Genomic DNA, 27,591 nt, shown 5'->3' on the forward strand with positions numbered 1-27,591 from the left:
TATTATAGGATGTTAGAGTCTTCAATATGCTTAAGATTGCAAAGGTTTTCTGAGGTCAGAATAAGTAGTGCTTTCCTGGAAAAGATTGACAAGGGAAAATATCCATATCATTTATATTCCCTCTTGGTGAAGCTGAGTGGAAAACCTTAGATAACCTGTTTTAGAAATATGCTTGTTGCTTAGTCTTGAAGCATATTAATGTGTTGTGGAAATTAATTTGCTATACTGATTAAAAACTGATGAACAATTTCTCTTAAGTCTTCTTCATAAATATGTAGAAATCACATGTTTCCTGGCAACTGAAAACTTGATAAAAATAGGTGAACATTGCAGTGGAATAGTACTCAGCTCTGAGAATAGACAAAATCATGCAGTTTGCTACAACATAGATAGAACCAGGGATATTATTCTGAGTGAAACGAGGCAGAAGGAAAGTGACAGAAAGAGAATGATTTCGTTCTTTTGTGGAATATAAAGAAATTTAGTAAGCCAATAACAGATTGCCAAAGAACCTGAAAATTGACCTACAGAACTGAGTTTACCAAGCAGATAGGAGGGATCCATAGGTCATCAGTAGAATATAACTGACACTGTGGTAATGGGTATGGTGTTAGAACATTGTGTGTATGAAGCTCATTAACAGTATCATAAATCATTTGATAAAAATTGGGGAGAAACTCTAGGATAAGGGAATACACTCAGCAGCAGCAAGAACAACAACAGATGAGTTACAGAGCAATAATACAGGGGAGATAGGGTAAGTTTAGTGTATGCAGTCAACTGTTTGATCCCCAGAACCATATATGGTGCCCTGATCCTGCCATGGGTGATCACTGAATGACACGACAAAAATGCCAGGAGTAAATCCTGACCACTGCTGGGTGTGTGTCCCTCATTCCCCATCAAAATAACAAGTGAGCAAACATACATATTTTGTAACAGCTTCTTTAGCATATCATTAGGTTTTGTATGATATTTAGAATCTCATTTTAACTGAGTTAGATAGTTATGTCTAATCAGGTTTAAATGGTGCTTTTCTATAATCAAGAATTCTGAGTTAAAAGTTTGTTTAGGTTACTTTATATTCCAGTGCTTCTATTTTTATGAAAAAAATCACCCTGCTCATTCTTATAATTTTACCACTGAGAAATATGCCTATTTGGAAATAATCCCTTCCAAATTTTTAATCACTAAAAATAATGAAATAAAAGTCACTGAAATCGTCTCTGTTGTGACCTACATTGCAAGATTTTTCATTGATATATATTTAAACATTTAATTAAAGAACATTGATTTACAAAGTTAATAGTTGGGTTTTAAACATAAAATATATTGATACCAATACTGCCTCCAGTGACACTTGTAGTTTAGGCTAGATCTTAGACAACGGAGTGATATAGAGTAGTGATTTTAATTTATTGGCACATTCAGTATAGATTTATTTGTGGTGATGTGCAAAAATCAATAATTTGATTAATGATGAGACCTATTCCCCTCCAACTATGGTTTATGTTACTGAAATGTAATCATTTGTTAACATGAAATCTTTCTTGTCTGCTCCTGATATGATATAAGTTGTGTGGTATTGGTCCACTGTGAGACATGTTAAAAAACCAAGAGTAAAAATTTTGAAACAAAGTAAAAATTTCAGAAAGTTTGAAAGAAGTTTTTTTGTGCACAATCATAAGTTTATGAAGATTTTTTGTATGGCTTACAAGATTTTTTTGCAAATTCTTTTTTATTATATAAAAATATGGTCTCTGGTATATTGAAAGAAAGGAGGGAAACCTGTTTATCAGCACAAAACATGTTAGAAGCACTACACTAGATGAGTGAAAACTGAAGCTGAAATTGTCCTTGAGTTTCAGTCTAATGCTTTCCGTCTGGCTTACAAGAAAGCAGAGACTCCATGAAATAACTACTCTACCTTCCCCCAGAAAGCTGATACATAATGACCACATAGAAATATTAAGGGTTTGATCTAAACACTGGGAATAAGAGAACACATTTACACACAAGTTTTCCCATCGGAAATTTTATCTGAACAAATTAATTACTTCCTGATATTTTTGTTCATGCTATATTTGCATAGAAATTGTGTTTAGGAAAAGCGCCCGCCCATCTCCGAGGGACCAACCACCAGTCCCTCGGCTCCTCCCCTCCAGGTGGGTCGGGGGCGTCCAGCCGGGAAGTGCTCCTGCCCCCCCAGCCGCGCCTCAGATTCCCGCCTGAAGCCCAGTGGGGAAAGCGCCCGTCCACCTCCGAGGGACCGACCACCAGTCCCTCGGCTCCTCCCCTCCAGTTCCAACAAAGACCTGTTTGAAAACAGCTGTATAAGTTCATTTCCAAATAGCACCTCCTCCAAAAGTTTCACTCAATGTCTGTTATAAAACAAAGAATAACGCCTGACTGAGAAGAACGTCAAACTCAGAAACGTAGAAGGGTGCCTACCATGGACAAAAACTTATCCATAATCCCTTCCCACTATAAGAGAGAATAGTATAATCTGTGCTGGACGGAACCGAGGCCCATTGTTTGGCAACAAAACTGAACGGCTCCTGGCAGTCTCTCCTCATTCAACCAGGTACAGCCTACCCCACGGCTTGAGACTCCCCCAGGGAATGCGCAGCTAGCTTGATCCCCTAGAATTGCCGGTTTTCTCCCTTGACCTGCGCAGGACGGGAACTGAGGCAACATCAGATCCCGCGGCAACAAAGCTGAAGGGATCCGGGAACTCTCTCCTCACTCAACCAGAATAGTAACAGTGAAGGTGAAGGACTAAAGCACACTGGTCACAATGGTAAAGCAACGCAAAAGCCCACCAAACTTTCTTATTGAAGAGGCAAGCCCAGAAGACACCAACAGTATTGTAGTATTAGACAACCTCTCTGACAAGGAATTCAGAAGGGAGCTAGTTAGGATGCTTAGGGAACTAAAAGAAACAATGGAAAGCAATGCCAATAAAAGACAAGAGGATTTGAAGGCAGAAATGAGAAAAATGCAATCGGAAATGTCGGACCTGAAAACCCTGGTAGGCGAATTGAAAACCTCAGTGGAAGGCCTCAGAAGCAGAGTAACAGCTGCTGAGAACAGAATCAGTGAGCTTGAAGATGAAGTTCAGAGACTCGCCAGAAAAGAGCAGAAAATGGAAAAGAGACTCACAGTTCGGGAACAGATGGCAAGAGAAGATCGTGATGAAGCCAAGAGGGGTAACATAAGAATTATTGGAGTCCCAGAGGGACAGGAAGAAAACCCTGATGAAGAAGAAACTGTCAAAGACATCATTGCTACAACATTTCCAGAGCTGAAGAAAACTTGTGACCACATTCAGGAGGCCCGAAGGGTACCAGCTAGAAGAAATCCGAACAAAAATACCCCAAGACACATCCTGATCAAAATGACCAAAACTTTAGACAGAGACAAAATTCTGAAAGTAGCAAGATCGAAAAAAGAAATCTCTTACAAAGGAGCATCCTTAAAATTCACAGCTGATTTTTCTGATGAAACCCTCAGGGCCCGAAAACAGTGGTGGGACATAGTGAGAAAACTCAATGAAATAAATGCCTCTTCAAAAATACTTTACCCAGCGAGACTCTCATTCATAATAGAAGGAACAACACACAGTTTCACAGACAAACAACAGCTCAGGAACTTCATACACTCAAAACCATGATTACAAGAACAACTAAATGGGCTACTTTAAGACAGGACAGGCCCCTCAAATACACCTAATTTCAACAGAACAACGGGACAAAATCCCATAACAGTAATCTCTCTCAATGTCAATGGGCTAAACGCACCAATTAAAAGACACAGAGTGGCTGGATGGATTAGAAAATTGAACCCAACATTCTGCTGCCTGCAAGAAACACACCTTAATAGTCAAAGCAAACACAGACTCAGAGTCAAAGGCTGGAAAACAATCCTACAGGCAAACAGCTCCCATAAAAAAGCTGGGGTAGCCACCTTAATATCAGACCACATCGATTTCAGAGTGAAGAAGGTCATAAGAGACAGTGAAGGCCATTTCTTAGTGATCAAAGGATCTATACAACAGGAAGAACTTACAATAATAAATGCATATGCACCTAATGAGAGACCAGCAAAGTACTTAAAACAACTACTCATAGATTTGGAAAAAGACATCAATAGCAACACAATACTAGTGGGAGACTTCAACACCGCTTTGTCACCTCTGGATAGATCAACCAGACTCAAAGTTAGCAAGGACATACTTAATCTGAGGGAAACAATGGAAGAAAGGGACTTAGTAGATATATACAGGACACTTCATCCTCAAAAGGCTGAATACACATTCTTCTCAAGCGTACATGGAACATTCTCCAAGATAGACCACATGCTGAGCAACAAAACATATCTCCATAAAATTAAGAAGATAGAGATTGTATCAACAATCTTCTCAGACCACAATGCGCTTAAATTAGAAGTAAATCACACACAAAAACAGAAAACTAAATCAAACACCTGGAAATTAAACAGTGCGCTATTGAACAATGAGTGGCTTAGAATGGAAATCAAAGAGGAAATCAAAAGATTCCTAGAAACGAATGAAAATGAGGACACGAGTTACCAAAACTTATGGGACACAGCAAAAGCTGTGTTAAGAGGAAAGTTTATAGCTCTACAAGCATTCCTCAGAATGGAGGAGCGAGCCCACATAAATAAACTAACATCACAGCTTAAGAGCTTGGAGAAGGACCAACAAAAGGAGCACAACCCGAACAGGAGGAAGGAAATAATAAAACTCAGAGCAGAGATTAACGAGATGGAAACCCAAAAAACAATCCGAAAGATCAATGAAACCAAGAGCTGGTTCTTTGAGAAAATTAACAAGATCGATAAGCCTCTAGCAAAACTCACAAAGAAGGGGAGAGAGAAAACCCTAATAAACCGAATCAGAAATGAAAAGAGGGTCATCACAACAGAAACTACAGAAATTCAAAGGATCCTCAGGGAGTACTTTGAGAAGCTTTATGCCACGGAACATCAAAACCTCGAAGAAATGGATAAATTCCTAGACTCCTACAGACTCCTAAGGCTGAACCAAGAAGACCTGGAATACCTGAACAGACCTATCACCATCAAGGAAATTGAAATGGTAATAAAACGTCTCCCCAAGCACAAAAGCCCTGGCCCGGATGGATTCACTAGTGAATTCATCCAAATCTTTAAAGAAGACTTGCTCCCAATCCTCTTTAAGCTTTTCCACAAAATTGAAATATCAAAAACACTTCCGAATAGTTTCTACGAAGCGAATATCACACTGATACCAAAAGCAGACAGAGATACCACAAAGAAAGAGAATTACAGGCCGATATCCCTGATGAACACAGATGCAAAGATCCTCAACAAACTACTAGCAAATAGAATCCAGCTACTCATCAAAAAGATCATACACCATGACCAAGTAGGATTTATCCCAGGGATGCAAGGATGGTTCAACATTCGGAAATCAATCAACATAATCCACCATATCAACAAAAGAAAAGATAAAAAGCATATGATCATATCAATAGATGCAGAGAAAGCATTTGACAAGGTCCAGCACCCCTTTATGATGAAAACCCTAGCCAAAATGGGTATAGAGGGGACTTTCCTCAACATAGTTAAAGCCATCTACCACAAGCCTACAGCAAGCATCATCCTCAATGGGGAAAATCTGAGAGCCTTCCCTCTAAGATCAGGGACGAGACATTGATGCCCACTCTCTCCAGTGCTGTTCAATATAGTACTGGAAATACTTGCAATAGCGATTAGGCAAGAGAAAGATATTAAGGACATTCAGGTAGCAAAGGAAGAAATCAAGCTCTCACTATTCGCAGATGATATGTTACTATACTTAGAGAACCCAATAACCTCCACCAAAAAACTCCTAGAAACAATAGACTCGTATAGTAAAGTTACAGGCTATAAAATCAATACCCAAAAGTCCATGGCTTTCCTATACGCAAACAGTGAGAGAGAAGAAAGCAACATGAAAAAAACAATCCCGTTCACAATTGTGCCCCAGAAAATCAAGTACCTAGGAATCAGCTTAACTAAGGAAGTAAAGGACCTGTACAAAGAAAACTACAAAACGCTACTTCAGGAAATAAAAGAGGACATGAGGAAATGGAAAGATATCCCCTGCTCATGGGTCGGGAGACTTAACATTGTCAAAATGGCAATGCTACCGAAAGCATTGTATAAATTCAATGCAATCCCTATAAGGATACCCATGACATTCTTCAAAGAAATGGAGCAAACACTCCTGAAATTTATATGGAACAATAAGCCCCCACGAATAGCTAAAGCAATTCTTGGGAAAAAGAAAATGGGAGGAATCAACCTCCCTAACTTCAAACTCTACTACAAAGCAGTAATAATTAAAACAGCGTGGTACTGGAACAAAAGCAGAACTGCAGACCAATGGAACAGGGTTGAATACACTGACATCTCCCCTTAATCATATGATCATCTAATCTTTGATAAAGGTGCAAGAAATGTGAAGTGGAGTAAGGAAATCCTCTTTAACAAATTGTGCTGGCATCACTGGACGGCTACATGCAAAAAAATGGGCTCAGAACTCTGCCTAACACCATGTACAAAAATAAGATCAAAATGGATTAAAGACCTCAACATCAGTCCAGACACCATAAGGTACATTGAAGACAAAGTTGGCAAAACCCTCCATGACATTGAGGCTAATGGTACTTTCTAAGATGCCACACCACTGGCCGAGCAAGTAAAAACAGAGATAGATAAATGGGACTATCTTAAACTAAGAAGCTTCTGCACCTCCAAAGAAACAGTGACCAAAATACAAAGACAGTCTACAGAATGGGAAAGGATATTCGCCAAATACACATCTGACAAGGGGTTGATATCCAGGTTATACAAAATACTGGTTAAACTCCACAAGAAGAAAACATCCAACCCCATCCAAAAATGGGGCAATGAAATGAACAGACACTTTCTCAAAGAAGAAATCCTAATGGCAAAAAAGCACATGAGAAAATGCTCTACATCATTAGTCATCAGGTTAGATGCAGATCAAAACCACAATGAGATACCATCTCACACCTCAGAGACTGGCCCACATTCAAAAGAACAAAAGCAACTGATGCTGTCGCGGATGTGGCGAGAAAGGGACACTCCTTCACTGTTGGTGGGAATATCGACTAGTTCAGCCCTTTTGGAAAACATTATGGACGTTTCTCAAAAAATCAGAAATTGAGCTCCCATTTGACCCAGCGATATCACTCCTGGGAATATACCCCAGAGAGGCAAAAATGTGTAGTCGAAGTGACATCTGCACTTGTTTGTTCATTGCAGCACTCTTTACAATAGCCAGAAACTGGAAGAAACCTTAGTGCCCAAGAACAGATGACTGGTTAAAGAAACTCTGGTACATCTACCCAATGGAGTACTATGTAGCTCTTAGAAAAGATGAAGTCATGAAATTTACATACAAGTGGTACAATATGGAAAGTATCATGCTAAGCGAAATGAGTCAGAAAGAGAGGGATAGACATAGAAAAATTGCATTCATCTGGGGGATATAAAGCAACAAAATATGAGATCAATACCTAAGAATAGCTGAGATCAAAACCAGGAGGATTACTCCTTAACTTAGAGGCCAGCCGGATATTCTAGGGGAAAGGGCAGTTCAGATAGAGAAGGGAACACCAAATGAAAGGTGTTTGGAGGATCCTCCCAGGAGGGGAAATACATGTTGAAAGTAGACTATGGACTGAACATGATTGCCACTCAATGCCTCTTTTGCAGACCACAACACCCAAAAGGAGAGAGAGAACAAAGGGGAATGCCCTGCCACAGAGGCAGGGTGGGGGGGGGGAAATGGGCACTGGTGGAGGGATGGGTATTTGATCATTGTATGACCGAAACTCAGGCACAAGGATTTGTAAATCTACATGTAAATCTACAACTGTACCTCATGGTGCTTCACTAATAAAAAAAAAAGAAAATATTGTGTTTAAGGTGGCAGCTTGAAGTAATGAATATGTTAAACTAATTTTTAAATGAAAAATTATTTCCTTGGGGCAAGAGGTGTAGTGCAGGGGGTTAGGTAGGTTGAAGAGAAAGTACAGGGATTAGGTGCTTGCCTTACATGGCTGACCGTGATTTAATCTCAGGCACTGCATATGGTCCCCCAGCACAACCAGGACTGCTTCATGATCAAATTTCAGGTTCAGCCCTTTGGGAAAACAGTATGAGTGTTTCTCGAACAATTAGATATTAAGCTCCCATTTGACCTAGCAGTAACACTTCTGGGAACATATCCCGGAGATGCAAAGTACTATACTCAAAATGACATCTGCACTTGTATGTTCATTGCAGCACTGTTCACAGTAGCCAGAATATGGAAGAAAAAAATCCAACCCAAGTGCCCGAGAACAGATAAGTAGTTAAAGAAACTTTGCTACATATACACAATGGAATACTATGCAGCTGTTAAAAAGATGAAATTATGAGGTTTTCATATAAGTGGATCAACAGGGAGAGGATCATGCTAAGTGAAAGGAGTCAGAAAGAGAGGGACAGACATAGAAAGACTGCACTCATTTGTGAAATATAGTAACAGAATGGGTGACTAACACCCAAGGATAGAAGAGATAAGGACCAGGAGGATTGCTCCATGGCTTGAAAATGGGCCTCACATGCTGGGGGACAAGGCAGCTGAGATAAGAGAAGGGATCACCAAGTAAAGAATACTTGGAGAACCCGCACAGGATGGGAGATGTGTGCCGAAAGTAGACTATAGACGAAACATGATGGCCACATTATACCTGGATTGCGAACCACAATGCCAAAAAGTAGAGAGAGACTAAAAGTGAATGTGCCTGCCACAGATGTAGTGGAGAGGAGGGATAGGGTGAGGGTGGTGGAACAGATACTGGGAATATTGGTGGTGGTGAATGGGCACTGGTGGAGGGATGAGTACTTGATCATTGTATGACTGAAATGTAAGCACAAAAGTTTGTAAGTCTGTAACTGTACACCACGGTGATTCATTAAAAAAAAACTTATTAATAATAAATGGTAGAATAAAAAATAAAATATGTATTCATTTTAAAAATGAAGTAGAAGACAACCAAAATAAAAAGAGAAATATCAGGCAATCCGATGAGATCCTGCTTATTCAGGATGGTATGGCTGTAGACTTGGGATTGCTATTCAAGTACTAAATATTGTAAAATATTGTGAACTACTTTACAAAAATTAAGTTTAAATTTAAAAATTAATTAAAATTTAACGCAAAAAAGAAACAAAAAGTCAGATGTAAGACCATTGTACTGGAGGTGGCCCCCAAATAATAAAAAAGTCCTCTGATAATAATTTTCATAAAATAATTTTCAGTGAATCCATATTGCATTCACAGTAGGCTTTTAAAAATCTTGGCTTTGGGTGAGTTATGATCTTGGTTTGAAAAATAGTTATTATTTCGTAATTTTATTTTTAACTTAAACATTTTTTTCATCTAATTTGTGGAGATAAAATTTCAAGTAGACTTTTTCTTTTACCTGGCAGATAATATTGCCTCTGGTATTATATTACAAAATAAAATTCACAGTACTGTTTCCAAAATGAAACAATGTGAAGGTAGATTTGGCAGTTTCAATTTAATTTTCATAGTATACATTTGCTCCTTATTAAGGTAGTATAAGTAGCTAAAATGGTGCTGTTAGCTTAAATTGTTTTTCTTTACATTATTACCTCTTGTTTCACAGATTTATTAAAGTCTATCAACATACCATAAATTTTTACTCTCTGTTGTGTGTGATTTACTTAATGAAAAGGGTTAATTGAGAATTACTATAGTGTGATTTATATGGTAATGTATATCTTTAAAACTTGAGAAATAGCAAGAAAATATGTGTGTATTAATGTGTATATATAGGAAGCAAGATGTGACATGTGAAATTTATTTCTTTTTAATTTTCCTGTTAGGTTTTCCTTGTTAGAAAGAAAACTGGTCCTGATGCTGGGCAACTCTATGCAATGAAGGTATTAAAGAAAGCATCTTTAAAAGGTAGATATTTAAGAATGTTTATTAAAATATAAATTTCCAAGTTTTATTATAAGTATTGTTTTGTGTATTGTTTGTATGTAGTTAAAATGGATTTTATTTTCTTTTAACATTAGTATTTATTAAAATTTTCCAGCTACTAAGTAATATTTTTAAGCTTAATATTCTTTTGTGTCCAAATTTAGTGAGAGAATACCTTGGTAAAAAGTTTTGTGATATAAAATAACATATAAGTAAATATAACACTTAATTTTAAATTTATAATTTCATCATCATATTGTTTATATTTTTTCTGTACCAAATCGATATTTCATACAGAGAAAGCAAAACTATCTGTATATACATATATAACTCAACTTCTAAATTTGTCCTCAATGTATCTTTGCTCAATAATAAATAATATCATTTAAATATTTGGAGACAAATAGCGAATGTGTATTAGTCAAATAATTTTTATGTCATTTTAAGCCTTCTGTAGATTTAGACTCTGTTTGTTGACTGTTTTTCACTATGTTCATTACTATATAGGAATATATAGACTTCAAATTTAGGTGCTTATATAAATACATATTACATATAATATATAATACATATACTATATAAAATAAAATATATTTATGTTATTAATTGGTGATATTTTTACTGAATTTTTTATGAATAATATATTGTATTCATTTCATTTTTAGTTCGAGACAGGGTTCGAACAAAGATGGAGAGAGATATACTGGTGGAAGTAAATCATCCATTTATTGTCAAATTGCATTATGGTATGTAGTATTTATTTTTAATCTATGCAATTAGAATATCAAGATTTTCTTACAGAGAACAACGGGAAATAGTATTTCAGGCTATATTTAAATTATGTAAAATAGAATTATGCTTTAGGAATTAATAACCAGCTTTTACTTGTAGTTTTTTCCTATTGTTAAAATGACTATTGTAACAAAATAGAATCTGATTATTTCTATGAGACTTTTTTATAATGGATTTTAGTTCAAATAATCCTAGTATAAAAACCACTATGATAATTTATTTAAGACAATCTTATATTTGGATACACTTTTCTTACATATATAATAAGTGTACTAATCTTATTTATTGGTTTTATTGAAGAGGGCCATGTCTTTGTATTTGTCTACTTGTAATTCTTTCTTATAAGTTTTGGGTGATATATAGTAGTTTGAATTCTTATAACAGAAAAACTATGAACTTGGAGTCAGACAGTTCTGAGTTCTAACTCTGATTCCACTGAAAATATGGAATTATGTTTTCCTGAAAAATTCAAAGTAATATTCATAATTTAATCACTGAGTATTGGGTCACTTTTTTGAGATTTTTGAAGTGGTCCTTCTAAGCACTGCTCAGGAGGTCTTGAGACCAATCCTTGCTATACTCAAACAGCTACATTGAGTGAGTCAGTGCTAAGATCTGAGGATGCAGACCTTGAGTCAGTGCTAAGGTCTGAGGATGCAGAGCTTTTGAGATAAAATTTAACAGTTATTGGTGTTATTATTAGTCTAGTTTTGACAAAAGATACGTTGCGTTTTCTACAAAATGTCCTCTCAAAATATCTACAAGAAAGTCCTACCCACTATTTTTCATTAACTGTTACTCTACTGAAATGAAAGTAATAATGATTGAAGACCCATGTTTAACCTCCACACTGTCATTAATCAGTAAACTAATTGTGTAGAAAGTATGGCATTTTGTGATGTACATTACAGATATTAAACAGCCTCTTATCTAAAGAAGTTTTTAAAGTATAGAAAATATAGACATGTAAACAAATTTATTGCATAAATGAAAGTGGAATTAGCACCATATGATAGAAAAATAAAATATGAATTCTCAAAATTGGCAGCAAGCAATTTTAAAGGATAAGAGAGTAAAGATAACATAAAGACAAGTAAAAAGAAAATTCTCAATGGAGAAAAATTTAATAAGTAACTATTGTAGCTTGGGTTATATGACATAATGATTCATTGTTCATATATACTGTGAAATGATGATCATACCAATTTTAGCTAACATTTACCACCATATGTAGTAATACGTTTTCTTCTTTGGAGAAAAAATTTTATTGTATCCTTAAATTTGAGGATCTGTAGTCAAATTCCAAATACACAGCACAGTGAATCATTATTAATGTAGTTATCATGTTTTATATCACATATTTGTGGCACATTTATTTACAACTGAATTTTAGTACCTTTTTACCCCCTTTCACCTTCTCTTACCCTATTCTGGCAACCTACAATTTGCTCTCTATTAGGGAAACAATATGGTATTTTCCTTTCTCAGACTTATTTCACTTAACACATTATCAAAGTTCATTCATGATGTAACAGATACAAAACTCAGCAGTTTGTTATTGTTTTTTTCTGGGCTATACCTGGTAGTGCTTAGGGGCTACTTCTGGCTACTTTTTCAGGATTGTTTCTTATAGTTTCGCAGGGAATAGTGTGGTCTGAGGATCAATTCCTGGTCTCATTTATCTAAACCATGCTCCTGTTCTCTGGCCCTTTGGATTATCAGAATGCTCCAGATTTTCATAATTTTATGGCTCATAAATATTCCATTTATATACATACTACAGATTACTTACTGCTTCACCCATATATGGACACTTAGCTTGTTTTTACATGTTGTCTGTTGTAAGTAATGTCTCTGTTGTACATGGTCATTCTTATATCTTTTTGAATTAATACTTTCATTTCCTTCCAATAAGTATCTTGGAGCAGAAATACTTTATCTTACTGTAGTTTAGGTTTATAATTTTTGTAGTAACTATTACTTTTTCATAGTTACATCTTAAATCTACATTCCCACCAACACTACACAAGATTTCCTTTTATTCTCCTAATTCCCAGCATTCCTTATTTTTTCTATAATAACCATTTTGAGAGGTATCAAGAGATATATCATTGTGGCTTGGATTGATATTTCCTTATGATTGATGATGTTTGCATCCTTTTATGTACCTATTAGTCTTCTTTATGTATAATTTGGAAAATAATGTCTATTCACATATTCTGATCATTTTAAAATTGTATTTTTAATTTTCCTTTTAAGGTGTATGAGTACTTTATAAATTTTGAATATTGCCTCTTATCAAATACGTCATTTCAAAATGATTTTTTCCAGTTTAGTAGAATCCCATTTCTTTTTACTGCTGATTTCCTTTGCTGTGCAGAATTTTATTTTGATGTTTATTATTTTGTTTCTGTTGTCTTTGATTTTAGAGGCAGGCCCCCCAAAATTGTTGTCAGTGTCATTGTCAAGCCTCTTAGCATTTGTGTTTTTAGTATTATTATTGTTTCAGGCTTTTTTCTTGTTGGCAGTTCGGTCACACCTGGAGTTATTCAAGGGTGACTCCGAGCTCTGTGCTCTGGGTTCACTTTTGGAAGTGCTCAGGGGACCGTATGGTGCTGGTGATCAAACCTGTAAGTCTTGTATCCAATGTATGTGCTGAGACTTTTGAGCTCTTTTGCTCCTCAAGTTGTGTAGTCTGTGTTTTTTTCTAATTCATTTTAAATAAATTTTCACGGATTGTGTAAGATAGAGCATTTTCATTCTTTTGAAGGTATCTGTTCAATGTTTCCATCAAACACTGTTCATAAAAGACAGCGCCCTTTCCTCATTTTATATTCTTGCGTCATTTAAAATAAATTAATTGACCTTTATGTATTTATTTATTTAAAGAATCTCCATTATATTCCTTTGATTTTATATGTGTATGGTATTTTTATGGTTGTTATTAACTTTTACAGATATATTACTTGTATTTTTGAATACACTATGTTATTATTACAATAGGTACAAATAAGGGAAAAAAGCATGTAAGATTCTCTGTGATTAATGAAGCTTTACTCACTGATATAGCTTGAAAATACTCCAGGGATAATAAAATATGGGCAATTTATTTTAAGTGCATGTGTTATAACTTACTGAAGCAATTTTGAGACAAGTATTTAAATTAACAAAATGTGAGATGCAATTTTAGTTATGTGCACTATTTTTAAGAATGGTATTTTTTTCTTTACAACATAGAAATAATATTAAAAATGTATATAATTTTGTACTTTATTTATTTTAGTTTTAGTTTTTGGAGGCCACAGAGCCCTGGTGATGCTCAGGGCTTACTCCTGGCTCTGCACTCAGGAATTACTCCTGTTACTGTTCAGGGTACTATGTGGGATGCTGAGTATTTGGGGGGTACTATGTGGGATGCTGAGTATTAAGCCCAGTTCAGCCCCATACAAGGCAGGTGCCATACCCACTGTACTATCACTCCAAACCCATATTTTGCATTTTAATGACAAAGAATATTAAACACAGCAACCTGAAAAAGAAACAGGTATAGAGCAATATCTTTTCCAAAAAGGACGGATTTTTATTTATATAACAATATTGCATTAATATTTTATGCTAATGCTGTTTTTATAACGCCTTATAACTTGAGATCAGAGTATATGATATCTACAACATTTTTTCTCAAGATTGCTTCAAATTGTGGAATTTTTGTTGGGCCTGAAAGAATTACTAGGTTTTCAATAAGCTGTAGTAAGATAGAGTTCAGGCAGTTCCAGAAGAATATAACGCTTCACAAAGTGATGGTGATAGGAGTTTCCAGATAAAGCCATATGAAGAGTTGTTATATTCTAAAAATGGATTTTTAGCTTTGTCAGTAATAGATTTAATTTTTAATTATTGTTACCCAATACAGAGTCATGTGATTTGCTGATTGTGTTTGATAATACAATTCTAAAAATATATTAATTCAGAACATTATGAACAGTTTAAGCTTTTAACATTGTTCCCTTGTCAAACTTTAATTTCTAATTAGCCTTTCAGACGGAAGGAAAGCTGTATTTAATACTGGATTTTCTCAGGGGAGGAGACGTCTTCACAAGATTATCTAAAGAGGTGACTGTATATAAATTTTTACCCTATTTTATTGAAACAAGAAACTAATTTTTATTCTTATGCTAATTACTTTTTCTTTAAAATGACTTTTTAGGAAAATTTAAATGATGATTATTTTGTTTCATTTTATAATATTGGAGGTACCAGTTAATAAGCTTTTCTGACTATCATTAAGATTACCTGAATGTGCTACTCAATAATCTCTTCTGACTATCATTAAGATTATTTGAATGCACTACTCAATAAATCAATCTCTTCTACACAAGATTAATATAAATAACTAAATGAAGTAAATAGGGACAAGCCTAGGACTTTGATTACTCAAGTTATCAAAATGTTTCTGGGTGTAGTGCTTAATTTATTCAGTTTTGAGCAAGATTTCTGAGGGGCCATAGCGATAGTATAGCAGGTAAAGTACTTGCCTTGCCAGCAACTTCGATGTATTTTATCCATCTTACTGCAAAAGGTCCCCTGTGCACTGCTAGAAGTGATCCCTGAGCACATAGCCAGGACTGAGCCTGAGCACTGCCAAGTGTGACCCCAACTCACTTAAAAATGAAAAAGCCTCATGAAGACATAATTAACTTATACTACACTATATATACTTGGAGTAACAGATCTATAAATATTTACATTTGAACATTCCTATGAAAAATTTATCACAGTCAAAATTTAGCTTTTGCACTATGTCCAGCATTTTCTTGTGCCCATTTGTGATAAATTCTACCCCACTGTCGAGACTCAGCTCTCTGCCTGTATTTGGTTTACAGTTATTAGTATTTCATATTACTAAAATATTTGGTATATAATTTATTTAATTGGATTATTTAATTCAGCATTATTAATTTGAGATTAATCTGTGTGGTTGTGCCTGTTATTCATTGTTACTGCTGAGCAGTATACTATTGTATGGATATGCTGTAGTTTACTATTCCATCAGTTGTTTGTGTATGTTTTCGGTTTGTGGCATTACTAATAAAACTGCTAGAAATACTCAAACATTCCATGTTCATGGATTAGAAGAATTAATACTGTTAAAAAAAGCATATGCTACCCCAAGCACTATACATATTTATCCAAGTTCCTAAGATTCTGATGATATTCTTCAAGAAATTATAATGAAAACTACTAAAATTTGTATGGAAGTGTAAAACCCCATGAATAGCCATCCTGGGAAGAAAAGTTGAGAGGCATCACATTACTGATTTTATAACTATATCGTTAAAGTAATCAAAATGTTGTGGTACTGGAATAAGGGTAAATTGACAGAACAGTGGATTAGAATTGAGATCCCTGTGATAGTTCCTCAGATAAAGGCACATTTAATCTGTCATGAAGGAGTGATTGAAATAGCACAAGAAAAGCCTCTTCTTGTTGGGTGTTGGGAAACACTATAAGCGCTTGTGAAAGAAAATGAAATTGGACTTATATATCACATTATTGAAAAACTAATTCAAATTGGATCAAACATCCAGACTTTAGACCAGAAACCATAAAATACATTAAGGAAAACTACTAGAATTCCTCTAATCTAGACATCAAAGGTGTCTTTGTTTCAATGACAAATATATGAAAAACAAGAATAAGCAAATGGGAATATGTGAAATTGAAAAGTTTCTATATGTCTGACATAAGAAATTCGGACTAAAATTAAAGAAAACTTTACTGGCTGGGTAAAAGTATTCTCACACAATAATTAAGATAATGGACTAACAATCCAAAGTATATAAAACACCTGTGAAGTTCAAAAACAAATAGTCCAATAACCCATTAAAAAGGGTGAGAAGATATGAATAGATAGTTAAATAAACAAAGAAGACATGTAGATGGACTATAAGCATATGGAAAGTAGGTGTTTATTACCATTTTGCATCAGGAAACCACCAGATAACTATGAAGTATCATATCACAGCAGTGAAAATGACATACATGTATATGCACATATATATGCACATGTATGTAATTTCTATATGTATATATATATGTGTGTTTGTGTGTGTGTGTGTGCTCATTCTCATTCACTGATGGTGGGATTGTCACCTGGTTGATTCTCTATGAAAAGCAATATAAAGATTTCTAAAAACTTAAGAATGGAGTCCTCAAATGATTCATCTACCCCAGCTCAGATTTAGCAGACACGATGAGGGTAAAAAAATAGGCTGACTGTAAGTAACATGGAAATATAGGTGCAAAGTGTGGAGCACATGTGTTGTGCTTAGGGGGGTAACAGTATTCAACAAAAACATAACTGTCAATTAACAAATAATGGGGATATGAGTATACAGAAAATAATATTGGGCTCTTGTTGATTTAGGGATAGTGGTGAAAGGTGCTTTTCATGTGTGGTAACTTTAAATTGTACATCAATAACAGAATTAAATACTGTTGCAACTCTGATACCTAAAATATAAAAAAATTAAAATATGAGCTGGAGATCTATAGGAATTATGAAAATTTAATATTATAAGTGTTTTACCACTTCTTTAAATAAATGGTAATTAAGCACAACATATTATTTCATTATTGAATATTGGGTAAGCAGCTTATTTTGCATGCAGCTGACCCAGATTTGATCACTGACACCCGATTTGGTCCCCATGCCTGCTAGGAGTGATCCCTGAGAACTGCCAGGTGTGTCCCTTCATCTCATTAAAATATAAGCAAAATAAATTACAAAGCAAAACATTGTCCACCATTTTCAAATTTGTATCAGCTAAACAAAATAATTAAAAGACTTATTAAACACTATAAACCACATTGATAGAAATAATAGAATAAAGCATGCAATAGAAAATATTTTATGTTAATTCATTGGAAGAATTGTCACTGTCACTGTCCTCCTGTTGTTCATCGATTTGCTCGAGTGTGCCTAGTAATGTCTTCATTGTGAGACTTGTTGTTACTGTGTTTGGCATATAGAATACGTCACGGGTAGCTTGCCAGGCTTTGCCATACAGGCGAGATACTCTCCGTAGCTTGCCGGGCTCTCCGAGAACGCTGGAGGAATTGAACCCTTGTCGGTTGGGTTAGCTGCATGCAAGGCAAATGCCCTACCATTGTGCTATCGCTCCAGCCCCAGTTTTAAAATAACCGTTCTACCCAAAGCATTATCTAGATTCAGTGAAATTCTCATTAATATTTTGGTGATATACTTTAGGATTTATAACAAACTACTGAAATAGCACAGAGGCTGGAGTGATAGCTTTCACCGATTTTGTTCCAAAAGTCACAATTTCATGTTTATTTATTTAGACTATGGAACCACGCATGGCAGTTCTCAGGCCTTCTGACACTGTTTTCAGATCACTACCGGTGGGGCCTGGGGGCCCATATGGGGTCCTGGGAATAGAATCTTTGTCATTAACTTGGAATGCAAGTACCCTTATTACCTCTCCAATTTCTCTGACCACAGTTTCACTCGTTATAGAACTGTAGTATTTAATTGAGAATATATTCTGCAGCTTATTTTGCATTCATTTCTCGATGAACATTTTGGTTTTGGCTATTGTAAATAATGATTTTATGAACATAATATTTTCATATTACTGTATTATGCTGTAATAAATGATTAGTAATCAAATTTCTAGATCATGTGGAATATGTTTTTATAATTGAAGAAGGATGTTAATATTATCCTATAAGCTTTACATCTCTACAAAGAGTACACAAAAATCTTTCTCCACATTGACAGAACTTATTTCTGATCATTTTAAGAGAGCCCATTCTCAAACCATGTCTACCACCCAAGTACCAATATCCCTTTTTTAGTGAGAAAATGGAATGGAGGGACAAGAGTTTTGATGTACCTGTATTCTATATCTTTTTCAGAGTAATAACTCAAGGATAAGCATTGCAGATTATAGTAGAGAAATATATAAAAATAATCGTACACTTCTGAGGCAAAGGTGCGAAATCGAAAACCATCATAGAGCTGAGTTTTAGAATAAGAGTTTTGTTTTAAGGAGTCAGCTAACTAAGGGGAAGACTACGCATGTGGGGTTGGTATGAATAGCATGACTGCTATGGTGCTAAAGTTGTGAGTTAATATAAGGGCTACATAGTTGCTCATACATTGCTTGTGTTATTAGTCTTTAATTATATAGCTAAGAAGCATGTAAATTAATGCATATTTTTGTACTGAGTGAAAAAGGTGAAATAATTTCAGATTTGTTTTTACTTAGCATGCAAAAGTCATTTATCAGAAAGCTGGTACTAATAAGTTTAAGTTTGCCTGCAGTGAAGTCCAAGGCCTTTTTATTTTTTCTTTATACCTATGAACTCCTGAAGGCATTCCAAGCCACTCTCTTCCTCCTGTACAATTCAGGTGCCAGGTTATTTGTCATGTTGACTTCTCGACCTAGGTACACATAAATGTTGGATTCGGAGATGTTCATTCTGTTGAGAGCGAATGGAGCATCAGGATCTCATAAACATTGTTCTTGTGAGATTCAGCTGTAGTCCGACGTTTCCACACTCATGGTCAAAGTCAGCCAGGATTTGTGCCGCTTGGCTAATGTTTGGTGTTATTAGAACGATGTCATCAGCGAAATGGAGGTGGTATAGTTGCTGACCGTCTATCTTCACTCCAATTTCTTCCCATTCCAGTGTTGCATGACATTCTTGATGGTGGCACTGAAGAGTTTCAGTGAAATAGTATTATCCTACCGTACCACTCTCTTGACATGGATGATCACTTCGTAGTAGAATGGTGAGATCCTGGTAGTGAATCTGTAATAGAGATCATGGAGTATCCTGCTGTATTGAGTTTGAATACCCTGTTTGGCTAGGACTTTGATGACCGCTTCAGTCTCAACAGAATCAAAAGCCTTCTGTCTTGAAGAAATAGCTAAGAGGATGAAGAACCTCTGCTCTGGGCACATCTCTTTGATTCCACTGTTTTTCCTGCATTAACATACACCTCAGAGACCTGAGCTCTATGAAAACAGGATGAGAACGCTATTTGAGTCTCCCAAAGAGGAATCGAAAGAGCTATGCTTGGAATATCACACTTCACTCAAATGAGAGAAAGCATCCGGAGTTCTGACCTCTGTCCATGGTCAAGATTCAGGGATGCTGTCTCGGTTGCCAAGGCATCAAAAATCAGATGGGCTGGACACGTAATGAGATTTGAAGAAAACTGCTGGATTGATCAATTGCCTACTGGATTCCACAGGATGTCAAAAGATTGCGTGGCCACCCACCTACGAGATGCTCAGACTTCTTTGTCAAGATCTTGAAAGATAGGTTTTGAAGCTCATCGTGTTCCTGGAGTGAGCAGACGCCATTGGGCTACACTAGCATGCAACAGGGATGAATTGAGACATTACTGGTGCCTTCTCGAGCAAATCGATGAGTAACGGGATGTCAAGTGATCAATTGAAGTGACATATGAACTATACTTCTTGGTTCTTGTGGTAGTTTTCCTACACTGCCCCACCTGTAACGTTATTATTGTAGATTTTCACCCACTTTTTCTAAGTTCTCTAAGCGATATCACATAATAAAAACCATCATAAGAAACTCTAGGACTAAAGTTTCTTTTCCTTTCTTTTGATTTGGGCTGGAGTGATAGCACAACGGGTAGGGCATTAGCCTTGCACGCAGCCAACATGGCCAACCTGAGTTAGATTTCTCCACCCCTCTCGGAGAGCCCAGCAAGCTACAAAGACTATCTCGCCCGCACAGCAAAGCCTGGCAAGCTACTCATGACGTGTTCGATATGCCAAACACAGTAACAACAAAGTCTCAAAATGGAGACGTTACTGGGCCCGCTCGAGAAAAATCGATGAACATCGGGAGGACAGTGACAGTGAGTTCTTTTGATTTTATACATGGATTACTTGCCTTGTCAATATAAGTTACATCATATTATGAATCTCACTTTGTCATAATGAATGATTCTCTTGATATATTCCTGGATTTGACTTAACAGAATTTCTATGTTCATCATGGATATAAGTACATAGTGTAATTTTTTTGTATTTTTGTTTTCTCATTTGGGAATTAGATTGATACTGGTCTCAGTAGATGTGATCGAATATTTTGCTCTGTTTTTAAAAAAATCTTTTTGTAGGTATTCAATAACATTTGGTATTAGTTCTTTAAAATTATGTAGAATTTTCTGGTAAAACCATCAGGTTTTGTAATTTTGTTCTTTAGTGCACATTTTAATTTTGTTTGGAGACCATACCCTGCTGGGTTCTACAGTGAAACCTTTCAGGTTTATAACTTCAGCTCTATCCAGCAAAGTGAGTCAGAGAATTAGAGAGATGCAGTTAAGGTAGCAAGTTAGCCTCAGCAGCCCCCAAACAAAGCACTGACTTGGCTTTTTATTAGATTAGCAGCCATATTTCCCGTTATAATTACCACTTACACAATTCATAAAAAGTTAGTCCATAGAACAAAGGATAAACTGTCAGTACATCTGCAGCTATAGTAGACATGATAGATAAACAAGGACCTTGATTTGATGGGAATGCTGTTCTTTTTAATTGAAATCTTTGTGCCAGACTTTGTATTTTTCAAACCCTATGAATCTAAGACTGAGTTTTCCCAAGAAGGATGCTCCCTACTTATGCTTGGACTTTCCCTCAAAGGTCATTTCTTGCTTTGCTACATGTTCGCAGCTTGTTGACCTTGGACTAAGTGTGCTTTAGCCTGTATACTGCCCAGATCTTAGCAATGTATTCTCTAGACAGTTTTCCACAATGCTTGATGATGTGCACAGCATACCTCTTGATCTGTGCTCAGGAATTACTACTGCTGCTGCTCAGGGGACTATATAGAGTGCTGGGAATGAAACTTGGGTTGAGTATGTGCAAGGCATATTAGTTAACAGCTGCTTCATAAGGGGATTTATTTATTTATTTATTTATTTATTAGTGAGATATCATGAGGTACAGTTGTAGACTTACAAATTTTTGTGCTTGGGTTTCAATTATACAATGATTGTATACAATTATACAATCAAATACCCATCCCTCCACCAGTGCCCATTTCCCACCACCATGGATCCCAGTATCCCTCCCACCTCCCATGCCCCCATCCCACCCTGCCTCTATGGCAGAGCATTCCCTTTTGTTCTCTCTCTCCTTTTGGGTCCTGTGGTTTGCAAGAGAGGCAATGGGTGATAATCATGTTTGGTCTATAGTCTACTTTCAACATGCTTCTCCCATCCTGGGAGGATCCTCCCAACACCTTTATTTGCTGTTCCCTTCTCTATCTGAGGTCCCTTTTCCCCTAGCATGTGTGATTGTCCTCCAAGCCATGGAGTAAAATTCCTGGTACTAATCTTGTCCATTCTTGGGTGTTAGTCTCCTATTTTGTTACTTTATGTTCCATAAGGTGATTTTTGATTACTATTTTCCTTTTGTTAATATGATTTATTTCTTGAAACTTGCTTTGAAAACACTCATTGTAGTGCTGCATTCTAGCCCACTGAGCTATCATTCCAGGCCTGTTTATTGGAAAGTTTTGTGTTCCTAGATCATTCTTGGAACGTTGTGTGATTCTAAAAATTTGTTCTAGGATGTTCTCTATTGCTTTTTTTTTTTTTGCTTTTTAGGTCACACCTGGCACTGCACATGGTTTACTCCTGGCTTAGCACTAGGAATTACTCCTGGCAATGCTCGGGGTACCATATGGGATGCTGGGAATTGAATCCGGGTCAGATGCGTGCTAGACAAATGCCCTACCCGCTGTGCTATTTCTCCAGCCTCTGTTGTTCCCTTTTTCATGTGTAGATGTTTATAGTAGTCTTTTATGTTTGATTCTTCTTTCTTTCTTCCAATTTTGATGGGGTTAGGTTTTTTTTTTTTCTTTTAAAGTTCTACCAGTGCTTTAACCTCAATTAGCTGGTTACCGTGTGCATATGGTCCATCGTGCTGGATCGTTTTCGGAACCTGGATTGCTCGCATGTTTATCCTTCATCTAGTGTTCTGCCATTTCTATTCAGGATGACTCGAGTGAACAGCTTGTCGATGACAGACAACAGGCAGATCGGGTGATAGTTGCCAATGTGGTGGATGTCTCCCTTCTTGTACAGTAGAACAGTCCTGCTGGTTTTCCATTGGGACGGAACCTTGCATTTAGAGAGGTAGCATATGAAGAGCTGAGCCAGTGTATTGATGAGTTCTGAAGGCGGATTCTTCAGGTGTTCGGGTCTGACCTTGTCTGGGCCAGGTGATGTTTGCTTTTTTTAACTTTGATATGGTGTGTAGAATTTCGGAAAGGAGAATGTTGGGAACAACATATCATTCCTGCGGAATTTGGTGTGTGGGCAGTTGGACATGACTATCAGAGATATTCAAGTAAAAGTCATGGATAATCTTTTCCATTGCCCTTCTAGAAGATGTGATAGATTCATCAGGACGTTGGCGGGCAGTCTTCTTGGTCTTGTAGTTGGCGATGGACAGGAGGGCGTTGCAAATAATTTTTCTGGCTACTGCCTCATTGGCCAGCACTTCTGCTCTTCTCTCTTTAAGGTCTTCCTTTATAGTTACTCTTCACTGTTTTGAGAGCACAGACATTAGCTTGTGGTTGCCTGAGGCTCACGCCCAGCCATTTTTGTGAATGAGCTGGTGAATTTGTCTTTTTGTGGCTTTATCTCCCTCGGTGTTCCTCGCACAATCATTGAAGTGCTGAACCAGTCGATCGTTTTCTTCATCAATGTCGTTAACGAGGGCATGTTTCCATGTTGTCGCAGTAGTGCCAAAGAGTTCCAGTTGGTGGTCGTTATGGGAGTTCTCTTTTAAACTTTGCAGCCCTTTCTCCCCGCTGGGTGAAGTGTAATTTTGCATGAAGGAGTTGGTGGTCCGACCCGTTTGGAATTTTGGGACAACAGCAACATTTGCTCGAGGCCCTCCCATTGATCGTTGATTTGCTTGAGCGGGCCCAGTAACGTCTCCATTGGAGACTTTGTTGTTACTGTGTCTGGCATATCGAATACTCTCGGTAGCTTGCCGGGCTCTCCGAGAGGGGCGGAGGAATCAAACTCGGGTCGGCCATGTTGGCCGCTTGTAAGACGAACACCCTACCGCTGTGCTACCGCTCCAGAACAGCAACATTGGTCAGGCAAAATCGTCGACTGAATATGATGTGGTCAGTTTCGTTGTAGATGTGTCCACTGAGAGACTCCCATTCCCAACCGTTAGTTTCGGCCTTCTGGAACTGCAAGTTACCATGGATGGTGTTGGTCGACATGATGACCTCAGACAGTCTCTCACCCTGTTCGTTGCATCCTAGGCCATGGGTCCCTTTGTGGAGTTCTTTGGCCTATCTTCTCAGTCCTGTCTTGGCATTAAGGTTTCTCGGGCGTTTAAGATGCCGCTGTCTTATGTTCATTGATTTAAAGAAGGCCTTTACTTCTCTTGAGACTGAAGTGGTCATCGAAGGCCTAGCCAAACAGGGCATTCAAACTCAATACATCAGGATCCTTCGTGAGCTTTATTACAGATTCACTACCAGAATCTCACTATTCTACAAGGAAATGATCATTGACATAAAGAGAGGGGATCGGCAGGGCGATGCCATTTCACTGCAACTCTTTAGTGCCACCCTTGGGAATGTCATGAGATGACTGGAATTGGAAGGAATGGGAGTGAAGATAGATGGTTGGCAACTATCCATATATACTTTACAGATAACATCGTTCTAATAACACCAAACATTAGCCAAGTATCACAAATGCTGGCCTACTTCGACGGTGAGTGTAGAAAGTTCGGACTGCAGTTGAATCTCATGTAGACAATGTTCATGAGAAACAGACTCATTCCTGATGTTCCATTCACCACTTTTTTTTTGCTTTTGTTCTTTTTGATGTGGGCCAGTCTCTGTGGTGTGAGATAGTAACTCAATGTTTTTTTTTCTGTGCATCTCCCTGATGATTAGTGATGAAGAGCATTTTTTTCATGTGTCTTTTGGCCATTTGTATTTCTTTCTTGAGAAAACTTCTGTTCATATCATCACCCAATTTTCTAATGCGTTTGCGTGTTTTTCTCTTCTAGAGTTCAACGAGTGCCTTGTATATACTTGATATCAACTCCATATCAGGTGGATGTTGGGTGAATATCCTTTCCCATTAAGCAGACTGTCTTTGCACTTTGGTCACTTTATCTTTGGCGGTGCAGAAGCTTCTCAGTTTAATATAATCCCATTTGTTTATCTCTGTTTCTACTTGGTTGGTCAGTGGTGTGCCATCTTTGAAGATACCTTTAGCTTCAGTATCGTGGATGGTTTTTCCAATCTTGTCTTCAATATACGTTATGGATTCTGGTCTTATGTTGATGTCTTTAATCCAATTTGATATGACTTTTTTTTGCATAGTGTTAGGTCGAGGTCTAAGCCCATTTTGCACATGGTTGTCCAGGTATGCCAGCACTATTTCTTATAGAGGCTTTCCTTGCTCCACTTCACATTTCTGGATTCCTTATCAAAGAATAGATGTTCATACATTTGGGATGGTGTCTAGGGGTATTTCACCTTGTTCCATTGATTGTGTCTCTTTCTTTGTTCCAGTACCATGTTGTTTTGATTGTTACCACTTTGTAGTAGAGTTTTAGGTTTGGGAGCATGATGCCTCTCATCGTCTTTTTCCCGAGAAATGCTTTAGCTATTCGTGGGCATTTGTTGTTCCACATGAAGTTCAGGAGTGCTTGATCCATTTCTTTGAAGAATTTCAAGGTAATCTTATAGGAATTGCATTGAACCTGTATAATGCTTTGGGGAGTATTGCCATTTTGACAATGTTGATTCTCCCCATCCAGGAGCAGAGGATATGTTTTCATTTCTCGTGCTGTCTTTTATTTCATAGAGTTGCATTTTGTAGTTTTCTGTGTAGAGGTCCTTTACCTCCCTAATTAAGCTCTTTCTGAGGTGTACTTGATTTTCTGGGACAGAATTGTGAACGAGATTGCTTTTTTCATGTCTCTTTCCTCTGTCTCATTATTTGCGTATAGGAAGGCCATGGTCTTTTGGGTATTGATTTTATAGCCTGTGACTTTATTGTACAAGTCTAATTGTTTCTAGAAATTTCTTGGTAGAGGCTTTAGGATTCTCTAGATATAGTATCATATCCTCTTCAAATAGGAGTGCTTGATTCCTTCCTTTCCTCTCTGGATGCCCTTAATATCTTTTGTTCTTGCCTAACCTCTACTGCAATAGTACTATATTGAACAGAAGTGGAGAGAATTCACAAGCTAGTCTTGTACCTGATCTTAGAGGAACGACCATTAGTATTTCCCCATTGAGGATAATGCTTGCCGTAGGTTTTTGGTAGATGGCTTTGACTATCTTGAGGAAAGTTCCTTCAAAACTCATTTTGGTGAGAGTTTTCATCATAAATGGGTGTTGGATCTTGTCAAATACTTTCTCTGAATCTACTCATATGATCATATGCTTTTTATCTTTACTTTTGTTATGATGGGTTATGTTGATTTATTTCTGAATCTTAAACCATCCTTGCATCCCCAGGCTGAATCCCACTTGGTCGTGGTGTATGATCTTTTTGATGATTTGTTGAATTCTCTTTGCTAATATTTTGTTGAGGATCTTCACATCCGTTTTCTTCAGGGATATTGGCCTATAGTTTTCTCTGTTCTTTGTTTACCTTTGTTATTAGTGAGATATATGCCTTGTAGAGACTGTTTGGGAGAGTTCCTGTTTCTTCAGTTTCCTGGAAAATCTTGAGAAAAACTGCCAACAGATCATTTTAAATGTTTGGAAGAATTGACTAGTGAATCCATTTGGACCCGGGCTTTTGTTTCTGGGAAATATTTCAATTACACTTCCAATTTCCTTGATATGGATGGGTCTATCAGGTATTCCAAATCTTCTTAGTTCACTCATGGGAGATTATAGGAATCCAGAAATTTATCCATTTCTTTTAGGTTCTCTTGTTTCGTGGCATACAGCCTTTCAAAGTAGTCTCTGATGATCTTTTTTATTTTCATTGGTTTCTGTTGTGATGTTCCCCTTTTCACTTCTGGTTCAGTTTATTATGGTTCTCTCTCTTATTTTGTGAGTCTTCTTAGTGGTTTATCAATCTTCTTTATTTTCTCCAAGAACCAGTTCTTTATTTCATTGACCTTTTGGGTTGCTTTTTTTGTTTGTTTCCCTGTCGTTAATTTCTGCTCTAAGTTTTATCATTTCTTTCTTTTGGCCAGTTTTGGAGTCCTTTTTGGTATTTTTCTAATATCTTTGCTGTGAAGTCAAGTTTTCTATGTAGGTCCTTTCTTCTTTGCTGAGGAACGCTTGCAGAGCTATAAATTTTCCCCTTAACACAACTTTCGCTGCGTCCCATAGGTTCTGGTAGTTCGTCTCTTCATTCTCATTTATTTCCAGGTTACTTATGATTTTTTTCCCTTGATTTCCTTCCTAACCCACTCATTGTTCAACGTTGAGTTGTTTAATTTCTAGTTGTTTTACTTGGTTCTCTGGGTCGGTGTGTTATTAGTTTCTATATACAGTGCATAGTGGTCTGAAAAGATAGTTGATATAATTTTTATTTTTCTGATTCTATTGAGGTATGTTGTAAATAAGCATGTGGTCTATTTTGCAAAATGTTCCATGGGCATTGGAAAATAATGTGTATTCTTTCTTTTTGTGGTGTAAAATCC

The 27,591-nt window shown here is 36.8% G+C and overlaps 1 protein-coding gene across 5 annotated transcripts in view; it reads left to right on the forward strand.

Moving 5' to 3' along the window:
- RPS6KA6 (ribosomal protein S6 kinase A6) overlaps window positions 1-27,591 on the forward strand; it is a 245,187-nt gene that overhangs the window by 60,853 nt on the left and 156,743 nt on the right. For 3 of the 5 annotated variants that reach the window (XM_056124119.1, XM_056124120.1, XM_056124121.1), the window contains exons 3-5: window positions 9,973-10,054; window positions 10,738-10,818; window positions 14,898-14,977. The exons of 1 other annotated variant lie outside the window; for it this stretch is intronic. In XM_056124119.1, coding sequence (XP_055980094.1) covers window positions 9,973-10,054; window positions 10,738-10,818; window positions 14,898-14,977 — 243 coding nt within the window. Of the gene's footprint in view, window positions 1-9,972; window positions 10,055-10,737; window positions 10,819-14,897; window positions 14,978-27,591 lie in introns of those variants that run through there. One more of the 5 variants, XM_056124124.1, reaches the window with a different exon arrangement.

The sequence above is a fragment of the Sorex fumeus genome, unplaced genomic scaffold (genome assembly GCF_029834395.1).
Source record: "Sorex fumeus unplaced genomic scaffold, SorFum_2.1 ptg000050l, whole genome shotgun sequence".
NCBI lineage: Eukaryota > Metazoa > Chordata > Mammalia > Eulipotyphla > Soricidae > Sorex > Sorex fumeus.